The 19,719-nt window shown below is 39.0% G+C and overlaps 1 protein-coding gene across 1 annotated transcript; it reads left to right on the top strand.

The window, feature by feature from the left end:
* The first annotated feature begins 2,918 nt into the window (after positions 1-2,918).
* Positions 2,919-19,704, top strand: fggy (FGGY carbohydrate kinase domain containing). The gene is made up of 16 exons (XM_067452290.1): positions 2,919-3,077; positions 5,422-5,605; positions 5,689-5,800; positions 5,867-6,018; positions 6,093-6,181; positions 7,161-7,276; positions 7,372-7,500; positions 9,265-9,368; positions 9,445-9,552; positions 13,189-13,250; positions 13,321-13,471; positions 15,993-16,067; positions 16,165-16,285; positions 18,960-19,054; positions 19,128-19,189; positions 19,356-19,704. The coding sequence occupies exons 2-16, from the start codon at positions 5,426-5,428 to the stop codon at positions 19,444-19,446; spliced, it is 1,647 nt and encodes a 548-aa protein (XP_067308391.1). The 5' UTR covers positions 2,919-3,077; positions 5,422-5,425; the 3' UTR covers positions 19,447-19,704.
* The last annotated feature ends 15 nt before the right edge of the window (positions 19,705-19,719 follow it).

Here is a 19,719-nt window from a genome sequence, read left to right as displayed (position 1 = left end):
ACATTGATTCTATTCATAAGAGCTCAAACTCATTTTTTTATGCCCAACTAATTATATAGAATTAAATAATATTTTAACAGAGCAACAATTTAGTTTTAGAGCACAGAAGTCCACAACAATGGCAGTTATTAATTTAGTTGAAAATATTACACAAGCAATAAATAAAAAACATTACACTGTTGGAATTTCTTTAGATTTACAGAAAGCCTTCAACACTATAGATCGCAAAATCTTATTACATAATTTGCAAAGTATGGTTTCAGGGGGATAGCACATACTTGGGTTGAAAATGATTTAACAGATTGTGGAGTTCCGCAAGGCTCTGTGTTGGGACCCAAGTTATTTTTGTTCTATATTAATTAGATTTGTAAGGTATCTGATGTACTCAATTATATTATACAGTCTTGTTCAAAATAATAGCAGTACAATGTGACTAACCAGAATAATCAAGGTTTTTAGTATATTTTTTATTGCTACGTGGCAAACAAGTTACCAGTAGGTTCAGTAGATTCTCAGAAAACAAATGAGACCCAGCATTCATGATATGCACGCTCTTAAGGCTGTGCAATTGGGCAATTAGTTAAAAGGGGTGTGTTCAAAAAAATAGCAGTGTGGCATTCAATCACTGAGGTCATCAATTTTGTGAAGAAACAGGTGTGAATCAGGTGGCCCCTATTTAAGGATGAAGCCAACACTTGTTGAACATGCATTTGAAAGCTGAGGAAAATGGGTCGTTCAAGACATTGTTCAGAAGAACAGCGTACTTTGATTAAAAAGTTGATTAGAGAGGGGAAAACCTATAAAGAGGTGCAAAAAATGATAGGCTGTTCAGCTAAAATGATCTCCAATGCCTTAAAATGGAGAGCAAAACCAGAGAGACGTGGAAGAAAACGGAAGACAACCATCAAAATGGATAGAAGAATAACCAGAATGGCAAAGGCTCAGCCAATGATCACCTCCAGGATGATCAAAGATAGTCTGGAGTTACCTGTAAGTACTGTGACAGTTAGAAGACGTCTGTGTGAAGCTAATCTATTTTCAAGAATCCCCGCAAAGTCCCTCTGTTAAAAAAAAGGCATGTTCAGAAGAGGTTACAATTTGCCAAAGAACACATCAACTGGCCTAAAGAGAAATGGAGGAACATTTTGTGGACTGATGAGAGTAAAATTGTTCTTTTTGGGTCCAAGGGCCGCAGGCAGTTTGTGAGACTACCCCCAAACTCTGAATTCAAGCCACAGTACACAGTGAAGACAGTGAAGCATGGAGGTGCAAGCATCATGATATGGGCATGTTTCTCCTACTATGGTGTTGGGCCTATTTATCGCATACCAGGGATCATGGATCAGTTTGCATATGTTAAAATACTTGAAGAGGTCATGTTGCCCTATGCTGAAGAGGACATGCCCTTGAAACGGTTGTTTCAACAAGACAATGACCCAAAACACACTAGTAAACGGGCAAAGTCTTGGTTCCAAACCAACAAAATTAATGTTATGGAGTGGCCAGCCCAATCTCCAGACCTTAATCCAATTGAGAACTTGTGGGGTGATATCAAAAATGCGGTTTCTGAAGCAAAACCAAGAAATGTGAATGAATTGTGGAATGTTGTTAAAGAATCATGGAGTGGAATAACAGCTGAGAGGTGCCACAAGTTGGTTGACTCCATGCCACACAGATGTCAAGCAGTTTTAAAAAACTGTGGTCATACAACTAAATATTAGTTTAATGATTCACAGGATTGCTAAATCCCAGGAAAAAAAAAATGTTTGTACAAAATAGTTTTGAGTTTGTACAGTCAAAGGTAGACACTGCTATTTTTTTGAACACACCCCTTTCAACTAATTGCCCAATTGCACAGCCTTAAGAGCGTGCATATCATGAATGCTGGGTCTTGTTTGTTTTCTGACAATCTACTGAACCTACTGGTAACTTGTTTGCCACGTAGCAATAAAAAATATACTAAAAACCTTGATTATTCTGGTTAGTCACATTGTACACACCCATTTCCCTAAACTACTGGTATAAACACAATTCCCGTTTTGACACATACGTGAACATTATTATTGTTCACTCAGGTCAGGAGGAGAAGAAGGGAGAGGAGAAGGTGAAGGGGGAGGAATATAATTGGTTATCGGGGTAAATGTCCCTGGTCAGCGCAAAGGGAATGTCAATGTGCGCAGCCATAAGACAACGAGGGGTATACCGCCATGCCATTGTAGAGGAGGGTTTTTTCCACATGGCTGTGGAAAGTCTATGACTGAGAAACTTATGTCTGAGTTCACCTCCTCTAGGCCATGGAAGAAGCCTACCATGACATAACAGTAAATGTATGCCAGGGATGGATCAGACATGCATGAGGATTTTACCCTCACTGCCTGGCTAGGCCTGTGATGTAGACGAGATTCTCTGGCCTGCAGACCAGACCAAAGATGGGATGTTGAGAGAGAATTTTTTTATTTTTATGTAGGCTACATGAATGAATTAAAATGTGGAAATGTATTTGGTTGTGTCTTTTGTATTCATTTCATCATGTGAAAAGTTTTTTATTATTATTTATTTTTACAAGCGACGTAACCAGTTTTGAAATGTTGTTTTGATTGTATTGTACCAGTGTGTAAGACTATGTTGTGGTGCGTGTTTTTCTGTGGGCTTGTCTGAGGGCAAAGCTTGGTTTTTCAGTCAGAGTGAATGGTTCTGAGCGTATAGCTTCATTTTGACCTGAAAATAGGATTTTTGGGGAATTGGGTGAGATGTTATGGATTTATGTTTATTGTTCTGAGAAGCATAGTTTCAATAAATGTGCTTAAGCAATCGAGAAAAACTGTAATACACCGTTAATGTGTTAATGTATTCATTGTATTGCGGCTGGTATCCTTTCCCATGATCAAATGGCATGAATGCTCGAGTCTCGCGCTATCGTACTTTTTGGTCGCATTCGAGTGCCGTAAGCGAAAGCCCAAAGTACATGTGAATGTTTTTTTTACAGTCTGTTTTTCCTCTCATGCGTTGGAACTTTAAAATCCTGCGGAAGTGAACGAGAGTCAACGCGTTTATTCCTCCAGACGCGCAGGACGCGGGTAAGAGTTTTACTGTGTGAGACATAGGGTGCGTCTCAATCGGCTCCCTAGTTCAGTAGTCAGGGCACTGATTAGGGAGTCAGCCCATTGACTTATGTCCTGATCAGTGCCCTGACTACTGAACTAGGGAGCTGATTGAGACGCAGGGATAGTGATGTAAACACCAAGAGCTGCGAATACCTGCCTGGAGATATAGTTTCCCTTTATGCATTTGCATGAAGGAAACTGCATACTGAACACTGTATTTGGTTTTATCACTGTGCAGTAATGGGACAGCGAGATTACAGTAAAGAGTAACCAATAATTCACGTGTGTGTGCTCAATGACATGACGTGCATATGTTTGCAAAAGTGTAGGCACAACTGATGAACTGTCCTGATATGGAAAAAAACATTATTTAACTTATAATATAAATAACACATTTAAGCTAAAATAGTCTATTATGACTTTATTTGTTAATATTTTTGTTAAGATAAAGATGTTTTACACTTATAATTATTTTCATGATAATTTTGTAATAATTTTAGATGCCACTATATCAGCCCTTACGAAACAAAAATATATTGCAATATACTAGAATTTATATTGCAATACATTAGAAAATATATTTCAATGTATCAGAAACTTCCTCATATATTTGAAAATATATAGCAATATATGGATGGACAACCTATTGCTATATATTGATTCATATATTAAAATACATTGATATACAAACAAAACTGAATTATTTCATGTATGTTTATTGAAACAAAGTATTTTTTGTGAGTTAAGCAAGCTCCTGCATATGTTTACAGAGGTTGATTAACAATAGCCCAAATCAGATGGTGCATGACATTCAATATATTTTCTATATTTAGAAAATATTTCTATTAGGGCCGGGACTTTAACGCGTTAATTAAGATTAATTAATTACGTGACTTTAACGCGTTAATTACGTGACTTTAACGCGTTAATTACGTGACTTTAACGCTTTAATTAATTACACAAAAAAAAAAAAACATTTTTTTTACCACACTTATTTTTGCACCGCGGAACGTTTTTCAATGAATGAGTTTCGACGGACCAATTATACTGGAACACCAACTAGCGCTCCGGAGCCATGCTCCGGAGTCACGACAACAACGAACCATGTGAACATGAACGAAGCTATGGAACGAAGAAGCTGATGAGACTGCTTTGCTCGGCCCCGTGGATTGGAAATTTTGTTATAAAAAACGAAAGAATGGAAGCGTCGTCAAGAGCATGGTTGTGTGCAAGCTATACAACAAGGAATTCGCGTATCACCGCAGCACATCACGCCTCAAATATCACAAAAATGCTTTTGCTAAACTGGCAAACATGCACTGGTCTGCTGGACTGAAATAAATAAACAATATTTTGTTGATTAAGCTTATGTATTCAGTCATTATTCAATGGTATACTAAAAATACATGTGAAAAATTACTTCTCATTGTTCTCAGGTCAAATATTTATATGCAATTAAAATGCGATTAATTAATTACAAAGCCCCTAATTAATTAGATTAATTTTTTTAATCGAGTCGCGGCCCTAATTTCTGTATTATATTTTAATCTGTTATATTTTAAAATATATGACAGACAGTGTACATTAGATTATTTCATATTTACCATGTATACAATATATATGATAATTATATACTATGTAATATAAATCAATATATTTAAGACATGTTCCCATATAAATCTGATTATATTATCCAGTACATTGAGGTATATTATCTCATATAATTTTACATATATATTTACATATATATACAATGACTCTTCCAATATATAATTTCATATATTGTAGGATATATTTCAATATACATAGCAATATATTGAATAGTATAATGATATGTATTTAGTCAATATATGAAAACGGCAATAATTGCAGTATTGTCCCATATATTGCAATATATGACTTGCATATATAATATATTATTATATAATATATCATATGATATATTACCATGTAAATTTCACAATATATGGAGACACATGAAATATATTGTCAACTAATATATTGAGAAATATATTTTTGTTGCGTAAGGGAGGTAAAGAGAAATCGTCACACTCTAAATAGAGTTTTTAACTGCTATGTACCTTTTGTTTTCAGCAACTACACAAATATTTGGTTGTACCACCTGACCAAAAAAAAAAAGAAAAAAAAAGATTTTAAACACTTTAAATTTATATTTAACAACTTGTTTTTAACATTGTTCCTGACTCAAAATATGATGTACATCAATTTCAATTTTAGTTTTGCCATTGATCCATGTGTGTATGTGTGTGTGTGTGTGTGCGTGCGTGCGTGCGTGCGTGCGTGCGTGCGTGTCCAGGGAAATGAGCAGGTATTATGTGGCGGTGGATGTGGGCACTGCCAGTGTGCGAGCGGCTCTGGTCACTCCGGACGGTCAGGTCAAGCACACTGCAGAGGAGCCCGTGGAGATCTGGGAGCCGCAAGCGGATCATTACGAGCAGTCGTCAGAGGATATCTGGAGCCAGTGCTGCCGGACCGTGAAGGTGAGCGGTCATCCCTCACATAAACAGATCACGCTGATGACAGTATCTGTGTTGGTCAAACGGAGGTTTGCGTGTGTTTTCAGAGAGTGACTCAGGGTATCGATGTGGCGTGTGTTCGAGGGGTTGGGTTTGATGGCACCTGCTCACTGGTGGTTCTGGACTGGGACTTCCAGCCAGTGGCTGTCAATCCCACAGGTCAGGCTCGTCCAATTTCCACCCGGAGAGCGTGACCTGGCGCTCTGACTGAGTGTTGTCTTGCAGGCATCCGGGAGAGGAACGTGGTGATGTGGATGGACCACCGGGCCGCAGAGCAAGCTACTCGAATCACAGACACCAAACACAGAGTGCTTCAGGGGGTCGGCGGGGTCATGTCACCTGAAATGCAGCCACCAAAACTACTGTGGCTCAAAGAGGTGAGGTGCTGATCGTAAAGAGCAGTGAGAGGACTGTGAACACTGTGACACTTGTTTTTCCTTTTAACGGTTAGAATCTGCGGGAAACCTGTTGGAAAGAAGCAGCACATTTCTTTGACCTTCCAGACTTTCTGTCCTGGAAAGCTACAGGGTCCTTATGCAGGTGAGACGCAGGATCGGATCTTCTGTTTCATAGACGGCATTCATTCTGTGAGAAAACACCTTTAGAGATGTAGAGCCACAAAAACCCTGATCCAGCTCAATATATATCAGGGTTCCTACACAGTTCGGAAAAGTATGGAATTTGATTTGTGTAATATACAGGTCTGGAAAATTATGGAAAAAAAGAAAGCTAAATATGGAAAAATATTTGCATTTCCAGACTATTGCCCCCATTTCATTATTTATTTGTAATTTCTTTATTTTAGGGGCTCTGTATGTTGTCACTTTCAACTTTCAAAAAAACTAATGAAAAAAACCCAGAGAAAATAAAAATATTTGCAGATGACTGTATAAAGTTTAAAATACTGCTGTATGAACCATATATGTTAAATATTGGTTCAATTTGGAAATCTGAGTCTGGAAAAGTTTTTGAAATGCAAAATGTTTAGGAATCCATATATATTATGTAGTAAATCTAGTAATGTAAATTAAATTACTAAAAATATGATAAATCCATCACTTAAAAGTGGTCATGACATGTTCCTTGAGTTCACTTATTTATTCATATTCTGTTGGTTTTCGCTTGTTTTAGCATGTGTTCATCATTTCTTTGTATGACAGCCTGGACAAACATTATGTCTGCACAATGTGGCATGTTTCATTATCACAAATAAAACAGTCGACTCCATGCACAACTACGCAATTTTAATAATACTTGAATAAAGGGTGAAGATGTTAATTTTCCTCGGCTGGACCGTCATTTATAGACAAAGCTTTATGAAATCACTTATGTACAGTTTGTGTTGCTGCTGCTGTCAGATCCAATACAGTCGCTGCTTCATTTGTCTCCATTACACTGTGCCTCCTTTACTGAACAATCTGAAATCAAATGCTCCGAACAAACATCTTTTCATGTCATGACCCCTGTAATGTGAGTTATCTCAGTTTTCCACACAGCCTCTCCTGTGCTCCTGATGCAGGTCTCTCTGTACTCTGGTCTGTAAGTGGACGTATTCCCCATCGGAAGGGTGGGATGACACTTTCTGGAGCGCTATCGGCCTGGAGGACCTGATGGAGAACAATTATTTTAAAATCGGTGGGAGAGAGTAGTACTTAGGGTCTGCGCGTGTGTGTGTGTGTGTGTGTGTGTCTTAAGCCGGTTGCGTTGACTGATAGTGTGTGTGCTAGCAGGCGAGCAGACATGTTGTCCTGGGACTCCTGTAGGACGAGGACTGACCGCAGAGGCGGCTGCAGATCTGGGCCTGAGACCGGGAACGGCTGTGGCCGCTTCACTCATAGACGCTCACGCAGGAGGGTTAGGTACGCTACGCCATCGGAGATGTTCCAGCCAGTACTAATGCAGGGCTCTTTGAAATTAAGAGGAATCATATCGAGCACATTCACACTGCTGTTCAATAGTTTCACTCCTCATCTGTTTGAGTGTTTGACCTTTTTATTTAGGGTGTGTTCACACTTGTCATGTTTGGTTCCATTAAAACAAATCCTGGTGCGATTGCTCGTTTAGTGGGGTTCATTTGAACATAAGTGAATGCTGCCACCCGAGCCCTGGTGTGCACAAACAAGCAGACTGAGACAGCTAAAAAGATGGGTCTTGGTCACTTTCAAACAAACTTTGGTGTGGTTCGACTAATTTTTTTTCCTAATAATAGAGGACATTTCACAAATGACAATCAACAGGCAGTGGTCGAATCTTGGCGCTGATTGGTTTGAAGCTGAAGAGTCGACAGACATGACAGATCGATCTGTGTGGTGTGATGACATCACAGTAGCCTAGAAATCTAGACGCACCCTAGCGGCAGCAAATCTAATCTGCCCGCGAGCGTAGTCTAGGAACTCTCAATACCCTTCTGAGCTGTAATCGCCTAATTCTTGCCGGGCCAATCACATTGTGTATAGAGTCGGTGGGCGGGGCCATAATGACGACGGCTGAGTTGCGTTTGCGTGCTTCTAGTAGAAACTGGCGAACGGCGGTCTTTCAAATCAGCTTTGACCGCGACCCTGGAAGACTTCAAAGAACAAAGAAAAGAACAAAGAACGGCACTAAAGTCTTTCTTAAAAAGGGAAGATGTGCTCTGAGTTTTGCTGACCGGATACGGCGAATGTTTAATCTATCAACGAGCTCTGTTTCACCTTCGTTGCTCTGGTTGGTGTAGCGCTATCCTATCGCGTGCAGAGGGAGTTTGAAAGACAACCGTTTATCCCGCCCCTCGTATTGAGCCGTCAATGGTGAGTTTCCAGACCAAACATCTTGATGTGGGTCTGGCTTGTCAGGCTAACATCACGGAACACCAAGGGTGCTTCTCATTTCTTATTTGTGACTGAAAATGTATTTTGACTCTATTGAATTTTCTAAAAACCTGAAAAATATGAGAACTGGGGCTGTGTTTAAGGCAGTGCATTTTTATCTTGATCAATTCCTACCGCCATATTAATTTCCAATCAATTCCCCTATTTCCCCTTGCCACTTGCCAGATCCAGACCAAAAAAAGTCATCAATCTGAAAGGATTATCCAATCAGCGCCAAGCACCGACCATTGCCTGTTGATTGGCATTTGTGAAATGTCCTCTATTATTATGAAAAAAATCTTTGGGAAAATCATGCTTTGGAAATGCATGATTCGTCAAATAGGTGTCAAGTTTGTAAATGCAGCATATTATTATGAAAAAAGGCTTTTTGAAAAAGCACATTAAATAATGAAAATTTTTATTTTTAAACACAACAATAGTGTGTTTGAAAGAGGTAATTGTGAAATATATTAAACAATTTCATGTAATTTTACAAAATAAATAGAGACATTTATTTAATTATCTAATTCATATTTAATTAAATTAATTATTTAATTAATACATTATTTAATTAGTTATTTAATTATTTCCGAATAAACTGGTACATTTAATTGTTGTTTTATTCAATTCATAATTTTTATAATTATTTCATTTTAAATAATTTGGTCCTCCATAATTAATTAGCTGGAGAAGTGTGGTGAAATCTGTGGGTGTAAATGTGTGTAGTAGTGCCTTGCCTTGAAGTGAAATATTTTGTGTAATTTCATTATATTGTAGGGGTCATCGGGGCCGACGTGAGGGGACACCAGCTGCCCTGTGAAGAGCAACCGGTCACTTCCCGCATGGCTGTCATATGTGGGACATCCTCATGTCACATGGCTGTGAGCGTCAGTTCCTGTACATGTGTGTGTTCAGAGCGTGTGACTGTTGATGTCAGCGTGTGTCTGTATCTCTCAGGTGAGCACACGGCCGCTGTTCGTCCCCGGGGTCTGGGGCCCGTATCTCTCTGCCATGCTGCCGGGACTGTGGCTTAATGAGGGAGGTCAGAGCGCCACGGGACGACTGGTGAGTGCAGAGCATTCAATCACACGTGTCTTTAATATGGAAGGAAATCCCAGAATGCACTTGTGACAATGGAAAAAAATACATGCAGATATCATGCAATACTGAAGTCATCATTACGAAACAAACCAGTCTGAGAGGCCATTTACACAGAAAGCATTATTGTGGTTAAAAATGCAAGATGAATGGAAGACGCATTCTGTGAACTGGCCCATACCTCAAAATGGATCTCACATAACTTCTCAAAACAAGAAAAACTAAAATATGTGAAGTCTGGGAGGACATGGTGAATTGAATGAAATCATGAGAATCATGCCTTCGCAATTGTCCAAAAAATAAATAAATAAATAAATAAAAACCCTGCTCCTGGCTTTGCACGTGCAAAGCTCCTGGAAAGAGTGAATCCACGACCGAAGAGAGCCATTTCTGCTAGCCTTAACATTAGAATCTCGTAGAGTAGCGCTATGATGTAACCTTAATTTAAAGTATAGAGCTTGGGACTATTAATCAGTCTGACATGGCTGACTTTTTTAGATTTAAAGATTTTAGATTTAGTTTAGATTTGCTATTGTTATTTTCACCCAATCGAACATACTTTTTATTCCAAATACAACTTGTATAACGCTACTAACTGTAAGGCTGGAAAAAGCTAGTAGATGCCGAAATGTCTAATCGCTCTGAGAAAACAAAGGAAATTAGCATCTGAACTTATTCATACAGTTAGAGTCTCTGTCCGAGACGACATCACACTGAGTGAATCATCTATGAATGACTCTAATTTACATGCCTTTCCTTTCACATGAAACTTCCCCCAAACTACTGCTCCCACAAACTTGAGATCACCTGAAATGCACCAGAAATCTCTTTGTTACAATGTCAATCCTCACAATGCAGTATTATATGTGTTTGATATCGTTTGAAATGTCTCAGTGCGACTGGTACAAATATCTCAACTCCACAGAAGTAAACTAGAACATCATGAATGTTTTAAGGGTTTAAAGATATCTTTCCTTGGTGTATGGTGGGTGTGGCTTTCAGCCATTTGGCCTCTCTTCTAATCAAGTCTATAGAACTTGATCAATGCAAATTCCTATTGTGATGGGTATGTATCTGGTTCTGGGTATTTAAGGAAATGTTGCAAAGAGCTCAAGGCTTGACACTTTAAACCGGTCAGCCCGTAATGCTGGATATCTCAAGATAGCCAGCATTATGTAATTTTCAGAAGTCAGGTATACATTTCATTCTTCACTTCAGAGTATTTGATGTTATATATGGATTACCTTTGAATTGACTATGTAATTGGCTTTATACATTTACCTGACTGTTAAATAAATTGTTACACTTTGATGGATTCTGACTTGCTCTGGAATTATTCAGGTTGGGTATAATTTCAACAAAGGGTTAAACGGAATAATTAAATGTGTAGTTAAACTATTAAAAATGAATGACCAAATAACCAATTGGCATTCTAACCCAAATTCTAAATTATTATTAAATGGAGTCAGATTAAGAGGAATTGGAATAAAATCCCATTTTCCCCGCTGAAAAGACGAACGCGCAGTGAACTTCACCCGCCGATCGTTAGCCTCCATTGGGACGATTTGGGCGACCCTACATAACATTACCATTTGAGTTGAGCTCTATTTTATTATACTGTCGTAACCACAACGTAATTAAATGGTTTGCTTTGCACACACAAGATATTCTGTACAATTTCACAATGGCAGGTTTTGAAATTAATACCCGCCAAATGTGGGTAAAAAAGGAGCGTAACTGTCAAATCACTAGACAATTTGGTGGGTTATGTTTCACAAATCATGTTTACTCAAATTGCTGGCAAAGTTTATGTAATCTGCGCAGATTTAGTGCACATACTCAACTCATGAGTCAATATGAAAAGTAAGTATAGCTGAAATGAGAAGCACCTGCACATTTATGGCTTACTTCAACACAGCTATCTCTAAACAGCAAATAAAGACACTGGTTTGTTTGCTTTAAAGGGAATAGCTTAGGAACTAATGTTACACTTCAAATAAAGATTCTGTCTATTACGTTGTTATGCTAGTAGGTGGTGACCAGTGACTGCTAAAATATTGCCAAAAGTTTTGGGACGCATGCCTTTACATGCACATGAACTTTAATGACATCCCATCCATCCCAGCTTTAACTCTTCTGGGAAGGCTATTTTTTCCAGGTTTAGAAGTGTGTCTTCCAGAAGCACATTTGTTAGGTCAGGCACTGATGTTGGACTAGGATTGCAGTCGCCAATCTTATTTCATTCCAAAGGTGTTCTATCGGGTTGAGGTCAGGACTCTGTGCAGGCCAGTGAGGTTTCTCCACACCAAACTCGCTCGTCCATGTCTTTATAGACCTTGCGTTGTGCTTTGGTGCATAGTCATGCTGGAACAGGAAGGGCCATCCATAAACCTTTACCACAAAGTTGGGAGCATGAAATTGTCCAAAATGTATTGGTATGCTGAAGCATTAAGAGCTCTTTCACTAGAACTAAGGGGCCAAGCCCAACCCCTGAAAAACATCCCCACAGCATAATCCCCCCTCCACCAAACTTTACACAATGCAGTCAAGCAAGAACCGTTCTTCTTACAACCACCAAACCCAGACTTGTCAATCTGATTGCCAGTTAGAAAAGTGTGATTGGTCACTCCAGAGAACACGTCTCCACTGCTCTAGAGTCCAGTGGCGGCGTGCTTAACACCACTGCATCCGATGCCTTGCATTGCACTTGATGTACGGCTTGAATGCAGCTGCTCAGCCATGGAAGCCCATTCCATGAAGCTCTCTACGCACTGTTCTTGAGGTAATCTGAAGGCCACACAAAGTTTGGAGGTCTCTAGCTCTTGACTCTGCAGAAAGTTGCCGACTTCTGCACACTGTGCGCCTCAGCATGCGTTGACCCCGCTCTGTGATTTATGTGGCCTACCACTTGATTGCTGAGTTGCTGTTGTTCCCAATTTCTTCCACTGTGTTAAAATCACTAACAGTTGGCCGTGGAATATTTAGTAGTGTGGAAATTTCACGAATGGACTTATTGCACAGGTGGCAACCTATTATGGTACCACACTTGAATTCACTGAGCTCCTGTGAGCTACAATTCTTTCATAAATGTTTGTAGAAGCAGCCTGCATGCCTAGGTGCTTGATTTTATACACCTGTGTCCATGGACATGATTTGAACACCTGCATTTAATGATTTTGACTATTGCCTCAATACTTTTGGCAATATAGTATATATTTTAATCCGATTTGTTCAAAAACTTAATTTATTATATTTAAATGCTCATAGTTTTATTTAAAATAATATTTTTTAATAGACTCATTTATAATGTTTAAGGCATTTATAAATATACTCATTTATAACATTAAATAGAACATTTTGTCAGAACCTTAAGTAAATTAAATTTGATTTTGTTGTCTAATGTTTTGTTTTCAGAATCGTGGGAGAATCGTGATCTGTATTTCTTTTTAAACAAATTATCCAGATTCATAAACAATTAAGCTTAAAAGAATAATATATTTGGCACTTATACTATTAGCACTGTTTCTAATATTAAAATGTAGAATCTTAAAGACTAGGATAAGGTATTTATCTCTTAATTAGAGCAATGTCATGTGCTTTCAGGTGGACCATGTGGTAAACGGACACCCCGCTTACAGGCAGCTTAAAGAGCAGGCGGAGAAGAGGTGACCCTAAGTCATTCTGATGTCGTCACTCCAATCTCTCTCAGTCTGATCGCTGTGCTTTTCTCTGTAGTGGGAAACACATTTACTCCTGCCTGAACCTCCATCTGAAACACATGTCTGAAGATGCAGCATATCTGGAGCAGCTGACGGCCGGCCTACACATCTGGCCTGATTTCCACGGCAACCGCTCACCTCTGGCCGACCAGACATCACGGGGCTCGGTGATGAACGCTGTGCTCATTACAGATTAGCCGATCTTACTGACGTATCACCCCAAATCATAGGACACTAAATAAGACATATTTTGCATTAAAGGGTTAGTTCACCCAAAAATGAAATTTATGTCATTAATGACTTACCCTAATGTCGTTCCTCACCCGGTTTGTTTTCAAACCTCAAATAAAGATTTAAACGGTCATGAATCAGCTTACGGATTCATGATTTGGATTGCGTGTCCAACTGCCAAACTGCTGAAATCACGTGACATTGGCGATACGAATCATGAATCAAGAACAGAAAGAATCCCTCCAAATTAACATTTGAACATTTACAGTTATGAGATTTTTTTAAAGGAACTGTATGTAAGAAATGTATTTTAATTAATCATAAAATGGCCCTACAATAATCATAATGGCCCTCATTTATCAAAAGTGCGTACACCAAATTTCCAGCGTACACCTTGCGTACACCCAAACCCACGGTGACTTTGAGATTGATCAATATGGACGTTGGCGTACGGCACGGTCAAATCCTACGCCAGCTCAGGAGGTGGTGTACGCACGTTTGAGTTAGTGTGAAAATGCGCAGAAAAACAATTCCTAACACCACAAAACGCACTGACAAGATATGCTATATTATGACCCACTGTTGAACAACATTCAGTGTTTATTTTTGTGCAACATGAACATCAATGTTTAATTTGTGTGACTTTACCAAAGCGTTTGATTTGTAGGCATATGTATTCCTCCAGTCGCGAGCCTGTGCGCTTTATCTGACGTTTTAGGCCCGCCTGGCCCGGCAGCTGCGCACGGACTGGGACTAAAATAATTCAGACTGACAAAATAATAAAAATGACCTTCTTCTTTTAAATAATAATAAAATCAATAAAAACGACATTCTTCTTCTAAATAACAAGCTTCATTAAGAATAATAATCATAATAATAAGAATAAGAATCTTACAAATTGTCATGTAATTATTAATGTGAATGAATGCTACTCCACATCACATCATCATCACTATCGTAGGCCTACACCCCAATCCACTTCCCTGGTGATGGTCTCGATGGCGCGCGTCTCAATGATTGAGCGCGCCCGATCTCCACGTCGGAGAAGTTTCGCTTCTTTGCCGTCTTCCGTGTGTCCATGGCGTAAAATGAGGGCGTGCGGGAGGCGGAGACTTGAATATATAGGGGCGTGTTATTCTAATGACGATCGTTTTCAGCCGTTTTCATCGTTTTTCATTTATCAAGGGCAAGTATTGCGTACACCTGGATTGCAGAGGTACGCAGTTTCATAAATAAGGCGGTGAGAGGAGTGTAAGCATAATCTTACGCCAACATATACACCAGTTTCTACGCAAGATTGATAAATGAGGGCCATTGTCACTAGACATTAAGAAATCATGTTGATTTTAAATACTTATATCACTGACAACAGTAGTCCGGCCAGGATATTGTCATTTAAAAGTTGTTGTTGCAGCTCTCAACTGATGTTGATGTTGACATGTTGTGTTTTGGCCTGAAGCTCCGCCCTCCACCTATCTACAAATCATGAAGTCAGTAGTGTTTCGGCATCCGGGTTGCCAGATCTGCTCTAGTTACCTCAGCTGCAGCTACAAACTTTCCTGCTGAATTCTGCAGCCGATCTGGCAACCTCGAGTCAGGGGGAGAGGGGAGGGGATAGGGATTACATTACCAGTTTTCGCCATAATCTTACATACACTTCCTTTAAAAGGGTGGTAAAACACGATTTGACTTTTCTAACTTTAGCTAGTGTGTAATGTTGCTGTTTGAGCATAAACAACATCTGCAAAGTTACAACGCTTAAAGTTTAAAGCAAAGGGAGATATTTGCTTTTAAAGAAATACATTTCTAAGGAATATAGCAAAAGGCCGGTAGGGAACTACAGCCTTTTTCTCCAGACTCAGTGACATCAGCCTGTTAATTATTTACATAAACCCCTCCTTCCGAGAATATTAAATAAGGGGGCAAGGCCGTTTTTTATTGCTGTGGAGAAGAGTAGGCTGGAGTGTGCTAGGCAGTAAGCGAATGGCCAGCTGCGTATTTATGAGGGACTGGCTTCATAGAACCAGGAAACTATCAGACCATTTTTACAAGGAGAGACAGAGCAGTGTACAATAAAGGTAAAATCTATGACAAATAATGCAATTTTTTAAAAAGGAAGCATGAACACGTTACAGTGCACCCCGCAAACACAATCAAGCCTTCGAAAGAATGTGTTTTACCACCCCTTTAAATATTATTATCATTTTTGGCTTTTTTTTCTTTATTTGAGGACAGTAATGTAAATTTAAATGGGAAATTTTCTTAATGTCAAGAAAATGATGTGACACATTAATGGCCCTAGAAACATATATATAAAAATTTGAGAATTTTTTTTTTTTCTTTAGGTTAAATTTGAGTTTTTATATTAAGCCAATAAGAAACATTTGTTTTACCTTTTATAACACATTTTTACTGTGGTAGATAGTTGTTTGATGATGTTACTACTGGTTTGTGCAGGTTGTGGGACTCACTTTATCACAGACGCTGGATGATTTAGCTCTGCTGTATCTAGCCACACTTCAGGCCATCGCTGTAAGACACACACACACACGCGTATGTGACATGAATGATCCTTTAAATGTTCACGTCTTACAGTGTTAACATTATAATGTCACTCTGTTGTATGAAGCTCGGCACCAGGCACATCATAGATGCCATGAGAGAGGCAGGACATGACATCACAACCCTCTTCCTGTGCGGGGGGCTGAGCAAGAACGCTCTGTTCGTACAGACGCATGCCAACACCACAGGTAAGTGTGCTTCAACTAATATTCCTCAGTCAGCTTTTTGTGTGTGTGTGTGTGTGTGTGTTTGTGGTTAGTCAGTGGAAGGTGTAGGTAGGTCAAGTGTCTTTAAAACCCCATGTAAATGTGACAGCTGTAATTTAATGCACCAAGAACCGCACATCCATTTGCATTTGTGCACTGAAAATATACATATAGAATTGCACTGTTGTTTTTTTAATAATATTTGAGACTGTTATTTTGCAAGCCTTTCGATCAATTACATTAAAGAGCTCTGAAAGCCATTTTCACTGATTCTCTCAGTGTCTGTGGGAAAATAATACCACTCAGAAAAACTAACATTTGTGATTCATGAACGCGTCTCTCACTAACAGTACATGATCTCACAGCATCCGTCATAGGAAATCAACACATGAGTAAATTGTATAAAGACATGATGTCTCATAAATATTTATGAGAAACAGATGAGTCATAGATGTACGATAGGTGTGAGAAAACATCCTGTGACGTCAACACCAAGAAGGTTTTGATCCTGGAAGTTGAAAATATTTAATATTTAATAAAGCTTGAAACCAACCAGTTTACTCATGCAATTAAAAATGAAAACAGATGCTAGCGTCGTCTTTTTTGAAGTGCAACAACAGGGACGTGCACAGGATTTTTGAGGGGCAGTTGCTCTGACCTAAAAAAGGGAACCCCCCCCCCCCAACCGAAACCACCCACCCCACCCCCACCCCTCATGATCTGTCCAATTACATATTATTGTTATTGCCATTATCATTATTATTTCAATGCCCCCTAGTGGTATTTATGTTCTGCTCAGGAAAAATATTATAGGTGGGGCTATTTTTTTGCAGGGGGGTCTGGGGGTTTCTCCCCCAAGAATTTTTTTTATTTCGTAGATGTGATTTCCTGCATTTTGGTGCGTTTGAGGCCATTTCCCTTGCCTATACCAATAAAGAACTCAAACCAGTCAATATCAGTAGTCTAATAAAAAAAGACAATATTAATTTAACTGCCATCAACAGTTTATGATCGTCCATTTGTTATACCTTTCCGACAACGTTAAGTCTCACCCGACAACGGCGACAATCTCCTTCTAGTGCCGCTCATGCAGGCTCAGCCAAGGCGGTTAGAAGGGTTTTGGGGGCCCCAAGCAAAATGGACATGGCTAACTTTCTACAGATAAACGGGTAATGATTAAAAAATGTTTGTAAAACTTTAAGAAACCATTTTTAAAACATCTATAAACATTACATAGATAGACAGACCAAATATTCCTAACACTTTGTTAAGGGTTACTAGTTGGTTTGTAAACTGTCTATAAACATTATCTGGATGGTTATTATGAAGTTGCAACAGATGACTATAATACCTGTTAAATAGTTAATAAACAGTAACAGTAAAACATGTGGGTTGTCCTGATACTGTACTTCAAAATGCAACAGTGTAAAAATTGCCACACCGAATAAAGTAACTGTTCAAGATCCATTGGTAACTTATAAAAATAATATCATATTTGCATAAACTGTTACTACCAAATATCCCGACACTAGCACATTAAGATAAGCTATGAAAAAAATCATGTTCCTCTGCCTCTTTCTGGTTAAATAATGTTTATAATAATAGTTAATGCTATATTAACTATTCCAGGTTATTTATGCATAGCATAAAAATAGTTAGTATAGCATGCTATGCCACTTTCATCAAAACCTATTACAAAGCTATAGCAATTTTATGTCATTAAATACGATAAACAGTTATTCTGGAACAGATCTGCTTCTTCCTTATCCCGTTAAAAAAAAAAAACATATTACAGTAAGTAACCATATTCCATCCGTTCGAAAAAAAAAGTTGCACTAACTGTTCGTTACAAGCAGCATTTGCCAGGCAGGTAACGTTAGCTAACATAAACATATTTTTGCTAGCCTACCTGCTGCAAAATTACACCATTTTTGTACAAATAAAGCTATTTTATATAGTGTAATTTATCACTTACCACTATCTTGTTTTTTCTCTTTTTTCTTTTCTGGCTTCCTAAAGCATAATTCCGCTTCATGATCGCCGAGGAGGTTTTGTATTTTGCCGGCAGCAGAGATTGCGTGGTTGGGTGGCTGTTGTCAGCGACGACTGAGAGGGCCCCCTTGAGGGGGATTCCGATAACAGTGTCAATGCACTTTACTGCATTGACTATCAAAGGGGCGCTCAAGCAGTTTGTCTTTGCATTTTATTCTTAACCTGTCGCTGTCTTGAGGCCCCAGGCCAGCTCGGTGCCCCAAGCAATTGCTTGACTTTCACTTTCGGACGGGTACCCGAATATGGAAGTGAACGAGGCTTTGCGATTTTTTTTTTTTTTTTGTATCTAGGCCTACGTGAAATTCTGCATCCATTGTACGATTTTTTTATTTATTTTTTTCCACCTCGGAAGGGCAACGTGAGTCAAGAAGGGCATATGGGCAGTTGCCCGGGCAACCTGAGCAACCCCCCTGTGCACACACACACCTCCTTTAAAAGAAATGTGTGTAACACTTTAATGTTGTGCAGACTTCATACATACACTAAAATCACCAAAACTCCAGCCGATTCAAACACAATGATGAATGATGAAAAAAGAATGTCTGCAGACATGCGTGCATACAGACGCTGGACCTGAGGGTGTGTGTTTGTGTGGATTTTTCAGGGCTGCCGGTGGTCCTGCCGGCCGAGCCAGAGGCCGTGCTGCTGGGATCCGCTGTGATCGGAGCCTGTGCTTCATCTGACTACGGCTCCATACAGGTGCAGGACTACACACACACACACACACACACACACACACAGACCCTAAATAACATTCTGCCTTTCTTTTTAGGAAGCAATGATGAAGATGACCAGAATCGGGCATGTCGTCAGACCAAACCCTGAGCTAGAAAGGTACTATTCACTGATGTTTCTCCTAATATAGCATTAATCCATGAGTAGCTGAGATTTTATTACTTTAGTAGCAAATACAGTCATAGATCAAGATTCTTGTGCTCATGTATCTTGCATCAGCATTTCTTCCCTCCTGTACTATTAATGAATATTTGTCTCTGTAAAGCTTTTATAGAAGGAAATATGCCGTGTTTCTGCGTCTTTATGATCATCAAAAGGAGTGTGTGGCGCTGATGGACGGCCAGATCAAACGCTAGAAGCGACATGAAGTCTGCTTCAAATGACTAAAATCACTAGATTAATCTTCATCTTCATTAATCTGTCCTTTAACTGAACATTATGTGTTCAACCTTTTATACATACATAGATATTTTACACAAATGAGTACAGTGAGGATATAAACAGATAAAACCTGAAAAAAAACCCCACTCCTTCAAAAAGAAGTTTTCGGACTATAAATGGGATCAGTGTTGAAATATGCATTTCAGAGCAATAAAAGTATTTTTAAAGATCAATTTTGCAAGATTTAT

Source organism: Pseudorasbora parva, chromosome 9 (assembly GCF_024679245.1).
Source record: "Pseudorasbora parva isolate DD20220531a chromosome 9, ASM2467924v1, whole genome shotgun sequence".
NCBI lineage: Eukaryota > Metazoa > Chordata > Actinopteri > Cypriniformes > Gobionidae > Pseudorasbora > Pseudorasbora parva.
Note: the sequence above shows the minus strand (reverse complement) of the source record. Positions and strands in the feature narration are given on the sequence as shown.

Excerpts from the sequence above, each read along its gene's own strand:
- fggy (XM_067452290.1), top strand. The coding sequence starts at position 5,426 with ATGAGCAGGTATTATGTGGCGGTGGATGTGGGCACTGCCAGTGTGCGA. Across the intron at positions 16,068-16,164 it reads CCACACTTCAGGCCATCGCT|CTCGGCACCAGGCACATCAT; the intron begins GTAAGACACACA and ends TGTTGTATGAAG. Across the intron at positions 19,190-19,355 it reads CCAAACCCTGAGCTAGAAAG|CTTTTATAGAAGGAAATATG; the intron begins GTACTATTCACT and ends GTCTCTGTAAAG.